Source organism: Danio rerio, chromosome 25, assembly GCF_049306965.1.
Source record: "Danio rerio strain Tuebingen ecotype United States chromosome 25, GRCz12tu, whole genome shotgun sequence".
Classification (NCBI taxonomy): Eukaryota; Metazoa; Chordata; class Actinopteri; order Cypriniformes; family Danionidae; genus Danio; species Danio rerio.
The window spans coordinates 25500473-25513303 of NC_133200.1; the positions used below are offsets into that span (position 1 = coordinate 25500473).

The window sequence follows — 12831 nt, forward strand, 5'->3', positions numbered from 1 at the left end:
TTCGGTTGCCCAGCAGCGAGTATCCTAACCGTACTATGTCGATGGCGGGGGCTTATGAATATTAATTACGCGATGGTACGTTCGGCCAGTAAGCCAGGCTGGTATTACATTATAAATCCTTAAGTCATGAATATTAATGAACATTGGGACTGAACGTCAACATGCTGCTTTAAATAATTCATAAGCTCATCCGGCACAATAGTAGGATTCGCAACGTCGCTCCCTGGAAGCGTCATGGATGCTCAGTTGAACGCGGGGATCGAGAGTCGAGCACATCGCAGGACTGGAAGCGGAGCTTGTGGGATTTATTGCTAAACAGTCTCTCTGACTAAAGGCGTGACAACATCAGACTGGATCCGCGTGCAGACTGATCCATCGCATCATCGCCGAAACAAAACGTTTGTTTTGCGGAGCGCACTAGTGGAATCAAAATGTCAGATGCAGCTAGCGGTATTGGAGCTTACAGACGCCAATAGAGCATGTTATTGTTTATATGCTTATGATTTTCTGCTTACTGGGGATAGAGCGGTTGAAGACGTGCGTTTTGTCTACATTTCCGAAAGCAAATAAGTTGCGCGTGCACTTATGGATGGATAGCAGGTGCACGAACGGCTCACCTATAAATGTGATTCTTCACTCGCGGCTGTTCTGATTTCACGAGCCCGGGAAAATAATATCCGAGGATAAAACAGCATGTTTTTCCATTATAGCAGTGCGATAAGACACCAGTCGTGTTATGTTTAAATTGTGTCAAATTCTAAATCAGTGCAGCCACTCGAAATGTTAATTTAATTAGATACAGTAGCGTAAATCTAAAGAGTTTTATGTTTATTTTGTTTTCCGTTTTACGTTACGACAGTAACTCATCCCTTTATGGTTACGGCTATTTTAAAGTCTAAATTATTGTTATTTTGTATTCAAAGTAATTCCAACGTGACGTATACCATGCTGTGATAAATTCACAACACTTTCTGACCACTTTGAAACTAATGGAGAAACTAAAAGCAGAAATTATTTTAAACAAATATGTTAGCAGATTGTACAATGCATAATGCTATTCTATGAGTTGTTTTCTATCTAAATATCGTGATTTCTTTAGCTAAGTGTACATCAGTTGTATAGTTCTCATTGGTGATTTGGATACCCAAACAAACTCAAAAATGCACTTAGTTCCTGATCCCAGGAAGTATGGGGTGTGCAGTTTGATTGGGTTGTTTATAGTTAATTAAATGCAAAGTCAGTGTTAAAAGAGACTGGTCATTTGAGCGAAAGCTTTAAATCCAGAGGATGATCTTCTCTGGAGTGGCTGGACTGCTGTCAGAGCGGCTTTCACACGATTAACAGCCCGCTGCTCTTTTCTTTGCCTGTCCGCCCACACTAAAATCATTTACTGGACTATATGCTTTAAAAACTAGTTTGAGGTAAAGAGGATCAAGAATTTTTAACAGTGCAACAGTGGCATGTATTGTAAATCATACATAGCTGTATGATGACTCTAAAACACTTATTTCAGCAAATTAGTGCAAGTTTAGTTACTGAAACCTGTTAAGCTTGAGCGTTTTGTCTTTAAAACAGATCAAATTGAGAATATAGATGCATCTTTTTTGAAGAGTGCCAAACCAACTGAATTTACAAACTATAAACATGACTTTGAGATACCAGGAACGCTTATAAATTGTGAACAGCAGACAGTACAGCTTTTTGCATCAAGCATTTCTTTACGCCGCTGATGCAAATATGACCTTGTGATATCAGGAATTCAGATGCAGCCGATACCGAAGCTGATGCTGCTGTTGGAAACATGACATTGTGACATCAGGAGTCTGCCTCTAAAGCACCAGACTTGAGGAGCAGCTGACACTCTCTTTTTTGCTGCTGCTGCTGCTGATGATGCTGCAGCTGCGAAAATGCTGCGATTCCCTGTGAAGAAAATACGAAAACAGTTCAAACTTCTGCTGCTGCTGGTGCTGCTCACTTTTGCAGTATGGTTTACGTACCTGCACATCAACCAGGGCAAATCCATTAAGCTCCATTTCAATTATGGGAAAGGTAAGATGCTTTATTATTATTATTATGTATGTGATTTATATTAGACTGTATTAAATATTTAATTCAACGAGAAGTGAGTTAATTGCTATTCTCAGAGGGATTTTTGAATATTCTTGTTATAAGGATGAGGAGAAAAGGAGCTGTGGAGCAAGATAAGTAAAATAACTGCTGAATTATCAGTTTTATAATTAACTTTAATTAACTAAGACTGATAGTGAGTTTAAACATCAGCATTCAGCACATTTAATAACGTGCAGAATGAAAACTGGCATTTTAGGAGTTTTACATTTGTTGTTAATTTAAACTGCTTATTTAAAATAAGCTGAAACAACACAGTTATTCAGTTTTTTGGGGACAAGTTAATTAAAAATCCGTTTAAATTTGTAAAACGAATAAGATAACTTAATTCCTTCATGTTGTCCCCACACAAATCGTTTGTGTGGAATCAAGTAATTTTTTTTGCAGTGTAGTAATATTTTTTTCAGCATTTTGAAGGCATTAGCTTTCTTTGCACATAAAATGTTCAAATGAAAAGTGTTGTTTTCTTTTAATTACATAGTAATGCATTTCACATAATGGTGGTTTTATTAGAGTGCTAAATAGTGCAGATATGGAAAGGCAGATATGTTCAGAGGAGAAGTCTGCTGTGGTGAACTTTCAGAGAAATTTGGTTTTCAGTTCTCTGATCAAGTGTGAATTACCAGAAAGTGTGTTTCTGAAAATCTCTTACCTATGCAATTCGAAGGTCATTCAAATGCACCACTACTACTACTATGGAATCAATGCTAAAAGTATTAATTTAAAAAGCTTGTCAAATAGCACTAACTGAAAAAAAATTCATTGAGTTAACAACTGCCTGCATTTTTAATGGCTCGAATTGCCAAAGTTCGTAAATTAATACTTAATATTCAGCTCCCAGTTTTTCCTTTCAAAACATTCAGTTCTGTTTAAAAATACAAAGTATAATATTCAAAAGACAATTTTCAGTTCATTTTATTTCAGTTAAAAATTAGCTTCCATAAATTCGGTAATTGAAATTCGGCTGTTAAAACGATGGCATCGTCGTTATACATGGCGGTGATTTAATTATTTATAAATAATTAATTAATTCATAATTAATTAATTATTTGTAGCCTACCGTTTCAACTACCTGACCCGCATGGTCTTTGTTATACCTATAACCAAATCATAAATAAATAAAGATAAGTTACACACAAATGACCACCTGTCAATCACTTTTTTTGCAGGAATAGGCAGAGTGTTCTGTGTTGTTACTTACAACACAGACTTACTAAGTATAATCGTGAAAGTGAAAGACTGAAGCAGCGTACTGATGCTGTGACACCTTACCTGATAGATTAGTTGTCGTTAGATAGAGAAAAGAGGAATTAATATCACGTTAAGCAACTATAGTGAGACGGGATCCAGTGGAACATCCTTGATAAACTGTCTGACTTGCACTGTTCTCTGCATAGCCTACACTGCAGCACATGACAGAGTGTGTGTGTGTGGTCATATGATGTGCGTTTTCATCGGTATAGTGTGGAAGTAGGGCTTTTGAAACGCCAGTGTGGACGTGGATTGTTTCCGTTTTTAAAATTTAGTGTAAATTAGGCCTAATTAAGTGCAGTTTTCGTAAATGGGTTGCTGCTGTGACGAGGGCTGGCTTAGCATCGTGATGTCTATCAGCCACCGATGATGGCATCGTCTGTCGACCCAACTGTAGCAGTGATCTTTTGCTTCCTTGTCGAGCGTCGCCCATTCCGGTATCGCAGATTCAACATTTCTCAGACTGGTGGGGAGTCCAAGACTGATATTAATATTAAATGCTACCTTTGTGCCATTATTAGCTTTTATTCTCACCTATTTACTGGTTTAAAAATCCTAAATTGGTCCATCTCTACCTGCTGCAATTTGCAATCTCTTGAATCTGCTATCTGCAATCTATTGCCTTTCCTGCAGCTCCTTCATTTAAAGTCGAATCTTAACAGCCAAATTTGAATGACCGAATTTATGGAAGCAAATTTTTGAAATATAATGATCTGAAAATTGTCTTTTAAATATTTTGCTGTATATTTTATTGTTATTTTAAACAGAACAATATGTTGGGAGTGAGATCTGGAAGTGAATTCTGAAATATTGAACCAAAGTATGAAATTGTGTTTTAAATGGAAAAATTCACAGCTTAAACAAACAGCTGTGTTCAATTTCAGGACCTAAAATTACAAATTCAAGTCATTAAAATGCAGACAGCTGTTAATTCAGTGTATTGTTTGTTCAGTTAGTGCTATTCCACAAGCTTTTTATCTCAATACTTTTAGCATTGATTTTGTTTCATACATCACACGCTCATGCAAATATCATATGTAATTACATTGGAAGCAGTTGCACTTGATGTATTTTTATAACAAAGATGTAGGAGGCAAATAATTTTAAAAATAAGAAAGAATTTTTACTTGTTAAATACAACATGATTTGGTAATGAGCTGTGAATCATCTGTTTCTCAGCTCCCACATGCACAGAGGTTTTTATTCTTATTTGAAATGTGTCATTGCTGTGTTACTAGCAGAAATGTTAAAAAACAAAACATAAAAAAAAACACAAAAAAGGAAAATTTTTGACAGGCTGCATATATGCTATATGCTATATTGAGTTTTATACTGCAAGAAGTGTGTTCACAATAAGTTAAATGGAGGTTTTCCTGAGAACAATATTTTCTTAGAGCTAGATATCATCAAAGCTGAAGATAAGAACAGAGGCAGAGGTGATTGGTGAAGTTAACATTTATCTTTCAGTATGTTTACACCTTGTAATACATTTAAAAGCATCCCAGCATTTTATATGTAATGTTAGGGCTGCACGATTCTGGCAAAAATGTGAATCACGATTTTTTTTTGTTGCTTAAAATCAAGATTTTCTCACGATTCTGTAAATGTAAAATAAAGGTTAATATGATTAGACTATTATTATTGTTAATTCTCAAACATATGGTAAAACAACAATAATAATATTAGGCCTACGTATGTGTAGGTCTACTGTTGCTTAAAATGCAACATTCTGTTCAGTCATTATGGTGGACTTAAACAGACTTTCAGTATGTCCTGTTTGTTAATACACAGTAAAATGATAACATCAGAATATAACTATTCATAATTCTGAAGTTGATTTATTATATGATTCATTATATTTCCGTTATATATAGGCTAGGGTTTTTATATTGAGATAGTAGACATTTATTTTAATGCACAACACTCTGTGTTCGCTATAAATAATAAATAAATAAATAAATTCGCTATATATAAAAAAAAATATATCAAATGCTTGTCGTAATCATAACTCTAAAATGCAACATGATAACTTAAATGATGTACGCACAGGTTTCACTTTCACTTTCGAGTGCGGCTCATGGCTGCTGTCACTGTGAGAAAAAAACACACGACTGCAAAACAAACCTCCCGCATGGCCTTCAAATAATCGCTCTGAAAACCAAATCGCCAAAAACTGAACGTTATTTACAACTTCATTACCACATTATTTACAGCCTATGCAGGTTCTGTTCACTAAAGTAGGCGTCGTGCGTGCATGCGTGCATTCGCGGTAGTAAACAAACAGTGCGCCAGCTCACGTGTGATTTCACAACCGTGAATAGATGATTACATGAAGACAGAAATTACATTTTTAGGTGAATTATACTTTATAAATACAGTATGTGACACTTTTAATACCATTTGAAGCTGTTAATGTTGCTGTGAAGACTTGTGCGACTGCCTTGCTTCTCTCCTGACCTTGAAAATATAATTAACTGAATCGTAGAAAAGCTGAATTAAGATTGTGTGTAGGGTCGAATCAAGATCGTGATCTTTTTTTGATTAATCTTGCAGCCCTATGTAATGTGTAGTTTCTGTTTTGTTGGATTTGACTTGTTGGATATTGGACAAATGCAGAACAGTCAAACACCACAATGCCCTTTCTCTTTAACCATAAATAAAAAAAAAACTTGTATCAGAACTAGAGCGGGGCATAGGCTGGGGTTTGTTAGGGGTGGTTCCATTGGCGCTGATAACATTCAGTCATTGTTGTTGTTGCTTTTTTAACATTTAGTTTTAGTAGTAGTGCTGTGCCTTATTTGTTTAACCCTTTATGGTGACGTGCTGACAGACTGACTGACAGGTGCGTGATGCATGAGGTCAGCAAACGTAGCTTTTAGTTAAGGTGAACACAGTTAAGGTGAAATGTGCTATATAAATAAACTAAACAAACATAAACAAACAACACTGTTTCCATAATAATACTTTATTTATAGATAAAGTTTATGTTTCTGCATACAATGACTTTATTTTGCCGCAGTTTATAGCCGTTTCACTTTACTTCAGGATGCATTAATACCGCTCTCTGTGGGTCTGTTGGAGAAATTCATAAATATTCCTAGCAAATCTTAAATATATTGGAGACATACTTGCTACATAAACGCACTAAATCGCACTTCATCAGCATTTATTTGAGAGCGCACAAGTAGATCTGCGCTTGAGCAACGTATATTTGAGGACATGCAAGAAGTTTTACGCACGAACAGAGGAAATCGGTGCGCAAGCAAAGAGATTTGCATGCTCATATTACATAAATGCAATCTCGACAATACTGCACTCACAACATTTATCCATAGGTAGTTGGTAGATTTGTGTAAAAGACCTGCCGCCAAAGCTGGAAAAAATCCTAGAGGAAACACTGCTCCGGTTTTCCCCACAAGTCCAATGACATGCGGTATAGGCAACCCAAGCTCATTCTGGAAACGTAGCCCCGCGGACGTTTCTGGAGACCGCGATTTACGTGGCCGGAGGTACGTAAGGCCGCGTTTAGTTTTTTTCGTAGGTCCCGGTGTAAGCGAAGTGGGGATCGGGCTTTTGCTGTTGTCGCCCCAAAACTCTGGAACGGGCTTCCGCCCCACATCAGACATGCTCCAACTCTACCTGTTTTTAAAAAGCGTTTGAAACACCATCTTTGTTCCTTAGTATTTGAGCCTTTTTAATGTTGAGGGATTTGCCTTATGTTTTAATTGTTATTTATGTGATGTAGATTTCATGTTTAGTATTGATTGTGTTCAGCACTTTGGGCAATGTTGTGTTGTAAAAAATGTGCTATATAAATAAACTAAACTAAACATTTTCGAGCGAACGCTGCGGGGCAGTGTGGCGCCGCTCCGCCCCTCCTCTTCGCGCTCGCCGGCTGACGGCTCGCCTCCGAGTGGAGGGCTTTCCCGATGCAACCAGTTTGTCCGCCTAGCTCACAGCGTTGCGTCGGCGGAGCGGAGGCCCTGGAGGAGCCGCCCGCGGGGACGACGACCGGGATCGAGTCCGGGGAACAGCGATTCAGGACATCAGGTAAGACGAAAAACGGAATCTGAAAAATAGGGGCGAGAACGCGGCGGGATCCGAAAACGCGGTCAAAATCGATGACGAGGGCTTTTGCTTTTTTTTTTTTCTGGACGGATTTTGCGAACCATCGCTCGGGTTTAGGAAAGGAGGAAGAGGAGGGCGGCCGAGTCGGTTGATCCGGCGGCTTTTCGCGCGCAAACGGCGCAGGCGCAAACGGCGCGCGCTCCCGAGAGGCGGCCGAGACGCGAAAAAGCGCGCACACAAAACCGCTCGAATACGTACCTCCCGGGAAGTAAATCGCAGTCCGCAGAAACGTCCGCTGGGGTACGTTTCCACAATGAGCCAAGGTTGGGTATAGGTGAATTGGGTAAGCTAAATTGTCCATAGTGTATGTGTGTGAATGAGTGTGTTTCGCAGTGATAGGTTGCAGCTGGAAGGGCATTCCCTGCGTGAAACATATGCTGGATAAGTTGGGGGTTATATGTTGCGTGTTGTTTATGAACCCAAATACGGACTAAGTGTATGCTGTGTGTAGTTTTTCTGTAAATGGTTACAAATCTAAGACTGTAAGGGTCTGTATGTGTTCAGTTTGTGTTCAGTATGTGTTTATTTATTTTCTTTATAATCGTAGACATTACATCTTTGATCTGCAGTTAGAGTCAAATCCGATCCATAGAAAGGTTAGTAATGAACATGTATACACAAGTATTTATATGTATGAAGCATTTGTTTTGTGAGAAGTGCTTCTCATATGATATGTAAACGACCCGTACAGCTTTAGTTTGACATTTCCTCGAGCAAGAATGATGTCAGCTGTAACTTTCTGTTGTACACCACTCCCATTGGTACCCTTTGGCAGTGGAAACACAAGCCTGTTAAAGGTGACCGTCCCTTTCTTTAGATAATGGTACTGAATTGAGAAACATAGTAGGACTGTGCATGATTTTGTTCATTGAGAACCGATTGGATTGTTGAAAGAGTGGCGATGCTAACAAAATGAAGGAAGACTGACGAATGAATTCAGAGCGTAAACAAGCCACCCATTGATATGCCTGCCCTAAAGGAATTTAGTACAACCAGGAAGTAAAGAAAAGTTTTAAGAGAAGGAGGGAAGGTCATGGTGTTTGATTTAATTTTTACTAAATAATGAAGTGCACAGATACTTTTATAACAAGAACTACTATATGCAGATACAAAGTTTTGAGTTACGTTTTGATTTCATGGTGACTTTAAGCATACCATAGTTTTTTTTTTGGGAACCGAGACCTCCTCTTTAGCTTGGTCTTGCACCAAAGGAGGAAACAAACTTGTATTAGATTCAGTCAAACCAAACAAAACAAGTCTCTGCTTTTTCATCCTTTATTGTAAAGCCATGTGAATTTGTGATGCTATTTGTCATGTTTAACGATTCATTAAACATGACACGATTCATTTGTCTATGGCAGAGATGCACAAACTATGGGCCCAAAGTTGGCCCATGGTAAACTTTGATTTGGCCCGCTATCCCATCATAGAAGAGAGGTAAAATGATGGAGATTGTTTATATATTGTCATATCTAATCTAATGTAACCTTTTGTTTGTATGTTTGTTTGTTTTATTATTAAAAGCTAACCAAAATGTTTCAATTAAATAAATAATTAAAAAAATCAGATTTAGTTCAAATGCACATACTGTCACCTGACGAATAGAGGACAAATCAAGGCAAAGGCAGATTCTGCTTGGATAGTGTTTTCAGCAGTGTGTTATAAATGCAATAGTTTATGCTTTTATTGCAATAAGTTATCATTTCATATGTCATACTGCATTAGTTAATAGAATTTAAAGGAATGTTTTCCAATAAATTAGGAAATTACCCATGGCAAATTTAATGTAATATAGTTTAGTATATTTACCTTTGGCCTACGGCTCTTAATGATATTTTTGGCCTTTTATATGAAAAACTTTGGGCACCCCTGGTCTATGGGGTGTTGACTAGGAGTAATAATATGTAGAAATGACTTGGAATAATAAACTGTCTATCTGTCTGTTTACTTTCTGAAACTACTTGTGTATTAGGAATGATAAACACCAGTCAACTGTCTAACTACTTGTTTATATGACTATACATAAAAATAATATATAAAAAAAAACACAAATGTTTTTTTTATGGCTAAGTATCAATCACTGTAAATGAATAAGACTGGAAGTCTTGAGCCAATAAGGTTCAATAGCTGCCCCCGCTTATATGTGAAAGAATAAGGTCAATTCTTCCCCTTCATTGTTTCTGCTTTGACCTCTTGGCGATCTGTATGACATAATTTACAGTATATTATCAGCACATCATTGATGTCAGCCTCTTATATACTGACAGTGCATGTGTTTTGACCGCATTAAAAGAGAGTGAATAGGGCATGCATATCCAGTGGATGTGCATCTAATCTCATACTTTGAAAAGCTAGCATTCAAAACAAGTAGTGTTTAGATTTCATTAAAGCATCCAAATTTACAAGTATTAAAGAGTCCCTATTTCGGGTTTTTGAAAATGACCTTCCATGCTGTGTGTAACACAGCACTAAGTGAATGAAAACATCCAGTTGAGGTTTAAATCTGAAAGTTTGCCGTGTTAAAAACTATTGATTCTTTAACGAAATATTTGACTCAGAGTCGAATAAATGAATAGTTTTGGGTTTGGATCTTTTGCCTGAACGTATCAACGTCGATGAGGTGCATCACCAAATATGCAGTTCCAGATCTGGTAAAATGTGAAAGCGCCTTTCCCTTCAGGATCACGGGACTGATCATGATGCGAAGATGGTGAAGTTAAAGTTAATTTTTACATTCAAGGTCAGGAGAGAAACGTACAGGCAGCCGCGCACATCTTCATATTGTTTTATATACATTGCTCAGAAACATGGACACTTTCAAATGGTCTTGACAGAGTCACATACTGTATTTATAAGGTATAAATCACCCCAAAATGTCATTTCTGTCTTAATGTAATTATGCTTTTGCTGCCGCGAAATCACACATGAGCTGACTCACTGTTTGTTTACTACCGAAAGCATGCACGTGTGCCTGCGAATGTATACTTTAGTGAACAGAATCTGCATAGGCTGTGATTAACAGGTAATAAAGTTGTAAATAACGTTCAATTTGTTGCACAGAGTAATCGTTTTGGAGCCGCGTGGAAAGTATGATTTGCATGTGTGTTTTTATTTTGTGATGGCTGCCATGACAGCAGCACACTCGACAGGGATAGTGAAACCGGCTCGCATTTTAGTTATGATTACAACAAGCATTTGTCATGTTTTTTCTTTGTACTTCAGAATTATAAACTGTTATATTCTGATGACATCACTTTACTGTAAATTAACAACCAGGACAAATTAAAAGTCTGTTTAAGTCCACCATTCCAAGACTTTACAAAATTTAACATTTTAACTAGCAGCAGATCTACACATAGGCTTATTATTATTATTATTTATTATTTATTATTTATTACTTATTATTATTATTATTATTATTATTATTATTATTATTATTATTATTATTATTATTATTAATATTATTATTATTGTTTTACCATATGTTTGAGAATAACAATAATAAAAGCCTACTGATATTCACCTTTTTTATATTTATTGGATTGTGACAAAATTGTGATCTTGATTTTAAGCAAAACAAATCGTGAGCCAGAATCGTAGCCCTACCAGCATTAGCTGTTCATACACACGTGTTTGTCAATTGTAAAAAGCAGTTCAACTTTTGTCACTGTGTGGATTAATACTGAATGTGTGTCGTTGTTATTACTTGGGGTTAGGGTTAAGACTAGAGTAATATGCTGGTGCTTTGCCTTAATGCATTCTTTTATTGGGCTCTCTGCTACATCATAGTCGTGGTGGGCATTTCTCAGACTGGGTCATCACAGCAGATTAGTCTCAGGCAAAGGAGGGGTTTGGGAACAAATGAATCGCTGAACAAATCATATGGGAGTCGTTGGGATATTTAGGTAAAAAATAAATGCATATTGAACAACAATGAAAGTGTTTTTTGACCTTACATGCATATCAGCCTGTTGTTGGAGACCCCCAAAACCAAAACATGACCTTTTATAATGCAAAATAGGGAATCTTTAACATTTGATGACTAAATAACATTTGGTATTAGCTCTGTATGCAAAAAATAAGGTGCTTTTTCATTTACAAGTGTTCTGCTGTTCTTCAGATATTGTTGCCCTATTAACAGACCTTTATTCCTTTGAAATTACATTAAAGTGACCGCACCTTAAAGCTTACATTAAGAGCATTAATATTGGCAATACTCTAACATAAGGTCGGACCCCTAGAGCCTATCTGACAATGCCTCTTTTTTGTGTCTGCCGCTCTAGACGAGGATCTTCTTTCTCATTAAGAGCTGCTAAAAGCTCTGGGTGGTTTGGCATCTCTCCCTGAGTGCCCTAAACTGACCTCAATCAAAACCCAGGAACCTTAGCCTCCGTCTGGCTGTTGTAGTCTTTGAGTGGGCCATCAAATCACTTCTGGAGAGGACCACTGGAATTGCTCAGGTGCAAAAGCAGTGCAAATCCTGCAATAGCACAATGATGATGTCTGGAAAATAACATGGCACCGCACCAAGCCATCTACAGCTAAATTAAAAAGTCTGTGGGGCTCACAGAGTGACATTCTGACTTTTTAATCAGAGACGTTGGCTGCGAAAATGCATGTTTGCACAAATAGGCTGACTTATTTTGTGCTTGAGGACTCACAGTGGTCACCTTATTCCCAATTACAGGCTCCATAGGATTGGGTCAAGATGTGGCCTTGCACCAGCTGTGAACAAGGGTCTTTACACACAACCAGATCTCAAATAATATAAATGAACATATGCTGGGATTCCAACATTTATTGCATCTGATAGAAGCTTTGTGCAACATCGCTTGACTTGAAACTGCAATAGTTTATTTACCTATTCAAATTCAATTTAATTTCTGCCCAACTACAGATATCAAACATCGTTATGTTTCAGAACACACCAGCTCCTGCAATTGGTCGAAAAAAAAACTGATCGCCATTGGCTGAATCAGTGTTGCTGAGTCAGACTGCTCAGGGTCCTCAAACAAACAGAGCTATGTTTTGATAGCGGCACAGTGATTACACTATTTAGGAAGATCAGCCTACCCACTTTGCACTTAGTTCACATCTTAAACTGGAATTCGACATTAAAATAAACTAGTGTGTACATAGTAGGAGTGACCCAAGCTCGATGTTTGTAAAGCTAGGCCTTGCTGAGCTGATTTAATTTTTTTTTTTTTGCTTTAGGTTGCTATGTTTAGAAAAACCAAGGAAACTGATCCCAGTTTGGCGTCGGTGGGCAAACTGTAACCAGGACCCCTTTGAATGCTGAATGAATGGGTGTTAGAAATACACACA

At 37.4% G+C, this 12831-nt stretch overlaps 1 protein-coding gene across 3 annotated transcripts in view; it reads left to right on the top strand.

Annotated features, from left to right (window-relative positions):
• The first annotated feature begins 244 nt into the window (after positions 1-244).
• The window catches only part of b4galnt4a (beta-1,4-N-acetyl-galactosaminyl transferase 4a), a 324496-nt gene continuing 311909 nt past the window's right edge, over positions 245-12831 (top strand). For all 3 annotated transcript variants that reach the window (XR_012400414.1, XM_068219134.2, XM_021473880.3), the window contains exon 1: positions 245-2049. Coding sequence is in view for 2 of the 3 variants with exons in the window: in XM_068219134.2 (XP_068075235.1) it covers positions 1908-2049 (142 nt within the window). In the remaining variant the exon portion in view is untranslated. The remainder of the gene's footprint in view (positions 2050-12831) is intronic.